Source organism: Drosophila suzukii, chromosome X (genome assembly GCF_043229965.1).
Source record: "Drosophila suzukii chromosome X, CBGP_Dsuzu_IsoJpt1.0, whole genome shotgun sequence".
NCBI classification, from domain to species: Eukaryota; Metazoa; Arthropoda; class Insecta; order Diptera; family Drosophilidae; genus Drosophila; species Drosophila suzukii.
In genome coordinates this window covers 10635039-10642226 of record NC_092084.1, presented here as the reverse complement: position 1 = coordinate 10642226, position 7188 = coordinate 10635039, and the positions used below count along the sequence as shown (strand labels likewise).

Below are 7188 nucleotides of genomic sequence, written 5' to 3'. Positions count from 1 at the left end.
GAAACTTTAATAAGGGCCTCCGCAAAAAATATGTTTGCATACCTAAAAGGCGTTTGGGGGGGGGGCTTTTATTACAACCGCGTTCATACGAGCCAACTCTTTCCTAAAAAAGAGTTATGTATTGAAAAACATTAAATGGTAAGTTTCCAGTAATATAATACATATGATGATTAATTTAATGATATTATATAGTAGTTCTATTAAAGATCCCAAAGAAAATTATAGGTGCTATGATGATCAATTAAATGATATTCGGTTTTAATGTTCATATACATATATCTTTAATAGTTCTGTTATAGTTCCCAATAAAATTGTAGGTATAATGATGATCCTTTTAATGATATTCGGTTTTAATGTTCATATACACATATCTATAACAGTTCTGTTATAGTTTACAATAAAATTGTAGGTATAATGATGATCCATTTAATGATATTCCGTTTTATGTTCGTATAGATATAAATATAGTAGTTATATTATAGTTCCCAATAAAATTATAGGTATAATGATGATCCATTTAGTGATATTCGGTTTTATATTCAGTATAGATATGTTTATATTTTGCTCTAGCAAATGTAAAGATTGCATTTCTAAGATTTATGGAATAGACAAAGGACTTGGGAGGTTCTACTACTTATCCCGAAGATTTTTCTTGTGTGTAGAACCTGCCACCCATCCTTCGGATTTCTACCCAGGTCACACATAATGACCATGTGTGTGTGCATGGGCTATCTATCGATCTACTTTACCTCATTCATTGGCATTATTCCAGCTTCGTCGTCGTCATCATTGAATTCGTTTCATTTCGTTTCGTTTGAATGAATTTCGCTTTGGACTTTTGCTGATGTTTCTAGCAGGCCGGAACACATCATTATGTATATGGTGTGTGTGTGGGTGTGATGGTGTGTGTCATGCAGAAGGTCCTTTTTTTTGCTGACATGCTCGAAGGACTTCGCATATTTAAACATATTAAATATCAAAGGACAACCGCCTCGGATCTCAATTTCGCTCACATTTCGCCTGACCATTTTCTTCGGCAAACTGATGCTTTTGCCCAATTAAATTTGCATCATTTGTCATGACAACGGCCGGTTAATGGCGTGCCAGGAGGTGGAAAGTGATTCGAAAGCCTTTTCCGGGAACATTCTCCATCTAATCTGAGGAAAGACCAACTAGCAAGTGGTAAGACTTAGACTAAGCGCTTATCTGAAGACAGGAGCCTTCAGTGATCCATTGGATATTGCAAGCAATTAAAAAGGAATTGAATCAAGTACAAATCAGTCTGTAAAAATCATGAAATAGGTCTGTTTATAATCTATAGGACTATAGACTTTTCTTATAGATATTGAACATATGAGATTTCAAAATCTTACCTTTTCTATGTAGCATCTAATGAATGAATTATGTAATCTATGAAAATTCAATTGCTAGAAATATTTTAAGGATAAGTAGCTTGTTTTTCTTTGCTGTTCAATTACTACTTTATCTCAAGGATGTAACATAACAATGATTATGAAGATACATCTTAAAGTTTAATTTATCTTCAACTTCAGAAAATACTAGAGAACGTTTAGATTTTTTATTTGATATTGATTAAAGTTCTGGTAAATTTTGACATTTGCTCTAAAGTCATTTAATCAGACCTGGAGACCTTAAAAATTTTCAGCTCTGCTATTTTTTATTTGCTAATCGATTACAGATGGTTACATAGTTGGTTTACATGGTAAATGTAATTTCTTAACGATCTAGTAGATTGTGTGATTAAAAAATTCATTAAAAATATTTATAGCTACTGTAATTTGAATGTTTTTGGTAAAGATCAAGTGAGTCTGGTTTTCTTCAAGACATGGGCAATACTTTTTCTTACATTTCCCCCGGAAACACTTCCTCCTTGAAACTTATTTGCTTACACGTGTGCCCCAACTTCGAATGGCCAGCTCCCCAGCCTTTTTCTTTTCGTGAATAAATGGTTTCCCCTATTTTTGTCAAAATTCAATTAAAATTGTTTTAACTTGGACGACGACAGAAAAAATAAATACAACAAAACTTACATTATATGTATATATATATATTCAAATTGTATAGAAAAATAAAACGAAAGAGTTACAGCAGCGACGTCGACTGCGACGCAGCAGCGCTGCAACAGCGGGCATTTCAAACAAAGGACAACATAACGAGATTAACACACACACACACATACAGGCAGAGAGCCACCCCAAAAAAAAGTAAAAATACAAAGCAAAATCAAATAAAAAACACGAAAAACACAAACAAAATAAAAGGAGAAGCGCAAAGCATGTAAAAAAGAGAGCGTACGGGGAGAGGAATTGAGAAAAAATAAAACCCGCTTAAATTAAGCCCACCTACTGGCCACCATCAGAAGCCACCACCCATCTCGGAACCCATCCGAAAGCACCCAAAACCACCCAAACCACCCAAACCACCCACCGAAGGAGGCTGAGGAAGCTGGACAGCAAACGCACGAACGGGTTGAAGGGGTTCGAACACGTTGATGAGGGGCGCTGGAAGGGGGGTTGGGGTGCCAGGGGGCAGGGGGCTGGGGGCAGTGGTCAGGGGGTGCGCCGTTCCGCCCGCCGGCACTTGCCAATTTAAACAGGAAAGAAGGCCATGGGCGAAGGCCACGACTATCAAATACCCGCTAAATATATGCATTTTTATACCCTCAGATCCAGTTTCAAAAAGGGAAAAACTGGTCAAAAATAAGTTTTAATTAAAATTATGGGTATAGGTATCAAGCTGCTCGTTATTTTTGCTGTACGCCTTAACCGCAGGATAAAAGAATAGTTTTGACCAAAATCTCCATCCTATTTTTCAGTTTTTAGGATTCTACAATAGAAAGAAAGGTCAAAATAAAGAGTGTCATACCTCGTTAGACTCGTAGTTTAATTTCCAAACTATTGGCATTCAAATCCGAAAAAATTTTAATTTTGTCAAATTTTCGCAAAAACAGGTGATGTAACCCTTTAAAAAAATGCGAAAATGGGTCAAAAATTAAATTTCTCTTAAAGTGATAGAAATCGTTAGCATATCTAGCAAGATGTTCAAAACAGTCGGTCTTTTTGCTTTACGCCTTAATTTGGCCAAACTACGATTAAAAAACCGCAAGGAAAAAGAGTATTTTTGACTAAAATCTGAATCCCATTTTTCGCCATAAAAAATTAGTTTTTTGGACGTTGTATTCGAAATAAAGGTCCAAATGGTGAATGCCATACCTCGTTGGACTCGTAGTTTAATTTCCAATCCATTGGCATTCAAACCTGGAAATTTTTAATTTTTGCCATTTTTTGCAAAAATAGGTGATGTAACCCCTTACAAAAAATGCGAAAATGGGTCTAAAATTAAATTTTTCTTAAATTGATAGGGATTGTTAGCATACCTAGCAAGCTGTTCAAAACAGTCGGTCTTTTTGCTGTACGCCTTGATTTGGCTAAACTACGACTAAAAAACCACTAAAAAATGTCTATTTTTGACCAAAATCTGAATTTTCAAAATAACTGATGTACCCCCTTATAAAAATTGCAAAAATGGGCCAAAAAATAAATGTTCCTTAAAGTGATAGGGATCGATAGCATTTGTAGCAAGCTGTTCAAAACAGTCGGTCTTTTAGTTGTACGCCTTGATTTGGCTAAACTACGACTGAAAAACCACTAAAAAATGTCTATTTTTACCCAAATTCTGAATTCCCAAAATAACTGATTTACCCCCTTACAAAAAAAGCTAAAATGGGTAAAAAAATTAATTTTCCTTAAAGTGATAGGGATTGTTAGCATATCTAGCACGCTGCTCAAAACAGTCGGTTTTTTTGCTGTACGCCTTGATTTGGCTGAACTACGATGGAAAAACCACTAAAAAAAAGTATTTTTTTTCCGAATCCCAAAAAAAGCCGAGCTACCCCCTTACAAAAAATGAAAAATGTTTTCAAAAAATAAATCTTTCTTAAAATGATCATCATTACTTAAATATTTTGCGATTCAAATTTAAGTGTTTCTTATCCAGTTCTCACAATCCTGAAAAAGATGTAGATATTATTGATTGAGTAAAGCTTTACATTTAGATAATTTTACCAAAGTGGCTTCTCAAATTGTTGGCGCTGGCTATAACGCAGACGGCACCAAAAACGAGTTGCCTTTTTCAATAGATCATCTGCCGCCAAATCTTTGTTCTTCCTCTGAAACTTGCGCACGAAATGAATATAGGCTACGGCGGAGCCCAAACGATTTGTGTCAAGAGTCTTTGGCACAGGACTGGGATTCTTCTTGAAGGATTCGGATGGCTTCCTTTCCTTCTTGTTCATGGACTCCCTCTCACTGGCAAAAGGAGAGCGAACTGGACTGCGTTTCTCCCGCTCAGATTTACCGGGGTTTTCCCCATAGGACTGATTCTCAAACTCCTGAGGAGTACTTTTTATAACGGTCACAGGTTCTATCTAACTCACGTTTGTTAGTAATTGGTATATATTATTAAAAATTAAGATATATCCTACTTACCATATTTTTAAACAGTTCCTTTTCATTGAGGGTCAACTGATTCCACTGCTTGGCTCCGAAACGTACCATGTCATTTGGGGAAACTCCGCAGAACGTCTTTTTGTACTCCATTAAGAAGTTTAGGTAGCCATTGTTTGTGATGCGCGCTCTTTTTTGGAAATTGTAAATTGGTTTTTGAAGTGCCTTTCGACGATTGGTTCCGTCCATAGTTTATTTTTGTTTAAAACTACAATTTTGCTCTAATACGATACTGTCGATACTGAATAATGAATGCGAGTACTGATTCTGATTGAGAAGCTGTTCTCCCAGCTACCTACGATACTTTTTTAAACCAAAAAAAGGCTTCTGTGAAATTGTTTACTAAGCATCTATGATCCAAACTATTTAGTACCTAGTAGACTCTTACTTTTAACTAACCTGTGAGCTTCGAACATAGTAGGCAGTTGCTTTTAACTTCTAGCTGAAATTTGGACATCAGTTCAATCGTCTTCGCACAGTCAAGTCGTGAACTTCTCTAAAATCATTTTAATAGATATTAGTCAAAGTTCAGCATTTTTTTAAATTTTAATATGATCTCGATAATATTTTTCGTTGCCGTGCACGTCCTGGCGGCCCTTTTTTATCTTTGGATTCAGCCGTCGATCGACGAATTGCTTGAAGCTATCCGGGAGGACGGCCCCGACGTGGAGGAGCTGGCATGATTGACTAGATCAAGAAAGAATTAGATGAATATATCTAGGAATGACTGGAAGTGATCCGATTCTTGGAGGCAGCACCCACCCAACCAGCTACATCACATATTGTATACTAAGTAAAAATATTACAAAAACTACTATTTAAGGAGGAAAAATAAGTTATATCAGATTTGTTAAAATGTTTTAATTTTAATGCCATGCGCAACGTCATGTTTATGCAAAGTCTACATAGTTTGAAAAATGTTGTCAAAAAATAAATCTTTCTTAAAATGATGGGGATCGATAGCAATTGAAGGAAGCTGCTCAAAACAGTCGGTTTTTTTGCTGTACGCCTTGATTTAGCTAAATTACGAGCGAAAAACCACTAAAAAAGCGAAAATGGGTCAAAAATTAAATTTGTCTTAAAGTGAAGGGGATCGTTAGCATATTTAGCAAGCTGTTCAAAACAGTCGGTCTTTTAGCTGTACGCCTTGATTTGGCCAAACTACATTTTAAAAACCGCAAGGAAAAAGAGTATTTTTGACTAAAATCGGAATCCCATTTTTCGACATAAAAAAAAATTTCAAAATGTTGTCAAATATATGTTTCATAAATTTCGCGAAAAAATATACCCTCATAATGTACCTCTAATGGGTATAAAAAGTGCTGAGCAAGAGAAGGGGGTTACGAAGAAACGACCACGCAGCATAAATAAAATGCCTGCCAAGCAAAGGTCCGCAAACACACACACACACACACACACGTATGCAGAGCAACCCTTTCTCTCCATCTTCATCTTCTTCTTATTTTTGCTTGCCCAGTGGGCAGTCAGTGCGTGTCCCATCCCCAAAACCCCCAAAAAACCTCCTAAAATCCACCGAAAACCCCCTGAAACTCACACAAAATGCGGCAAGGAAACTGAAAATTGTGTCGGCTGAAGCTGCTGCCTCTGCCTCTGCCAACGTCGACGTCGGCGTCGACGCAGAGGTTTTGGGGCAGCGAAGGCTGAAATCCTTCCTTCCACCGATTTTGGTCAGTTTCGTTGCGAGGCCATTAAAATGCGTAAATTTGCAAAGGTTTGCTTGTTCGATTCGACTTGGAAGTGGGAGGACTGTTCCAGGGACTTAAAAAAAGAGAAATACAAAAAAATATATTATGATATATTATATGAGGCATATATCATGATACCATAACGTTTAATCCAGGGGAAGCTTTTCAAATTTATTTCCTTATCATTCGATGGGTTTGTTTTTATGTACATATGTTATACATATGTGCGAGCCCAACTAAAAAATCTTACATTTTCTGAAATTTTAGAAATTTGAAAATATTTATATATCTCAAATTTATTATTTATTAATTTGGAATCTAATTTGGTCCATCTCTTAGTCTGTAGTTAGTGAATTATGTAACTTAAAGTCCTGATAACAAATTTTAAATTTTTAAGGCGAAAATATTGGTATTGGCTTTTATGATTTGTTTCTTAAACTATCTAAAATTGAGGCAGATGACCAAACAGTTAGCTAAAAATCAATTCTAAAGTAAAACCAATAATAAAACTTACCTTTTTAAAAAATCGTACCACTTTCTGTAATATCCCCCATTCCATTTTTAAATAAATAGGTTTTTACTTTAATTCAAATTTTTCTTAGGCATTTCTCGCATTTATTTTTCATAGTTTTCGTAACACGTTTCGTTCGCACAGTTTTGTGTTTTTTGTTCTTTTTCGTTTTTAATATGTTTTGAATGTTTCTATCAAAATTACAAAAAATTCCATTTGATTCGGAATATAAGGTATATATAGTAATATATATTTATATATCAAATGTGTTTTTATTTGTGGAAAAAATGGTATCAAATGGCAACATTGTTCACTATATAATAGCCCTGCAAAGAATTTCTTGTGTTTATTTATTAAATTGAATTTTTCTTTGATTTCTTTAGTTAGATGCTGTAGTTTTGCGTTGCTGTATTTGTAAATTTGTAGTTAATGCATATGAATGATG

The 7188-nt window shown here is 35.3% G+C and overlaps 1 protein-coding gene and 1 long non-coding RNA gene across 2 annotated transcripts in view; one reads left to right on the top strand and one right to left on the bottom strand.

Moving 5' to 3' along the window:
* The window catches only part of LOC139353447 (uncharacterized), a 46156-nt gene that overhangs the window by 26191 nt on the left and 12777 nt on the right, over nt 1-7188 (top strand). The window lies entirely within an intron of this gene.
* On the bottom strand, nt 3935-4845 carry LOC108013698 (protamine-like protein 99C). Its single transcript, XM_036820231.3, has 3 exons — nt 4509-4845; nt 4086-4447; nt 3935-4028 (listed from the first exon to the last, which is right to left on the bottom strand). The coding sequence occupies exons 1-3, from the start codon at nt 4713-4715 to the stop codon at nt 4010-4012; spliced, it is 588 nt and encodes a 195-aa protein (XP_036676126.2). The 5' UTR covers nt 4716-4845; the 3' UTR covers nt 3935-4009.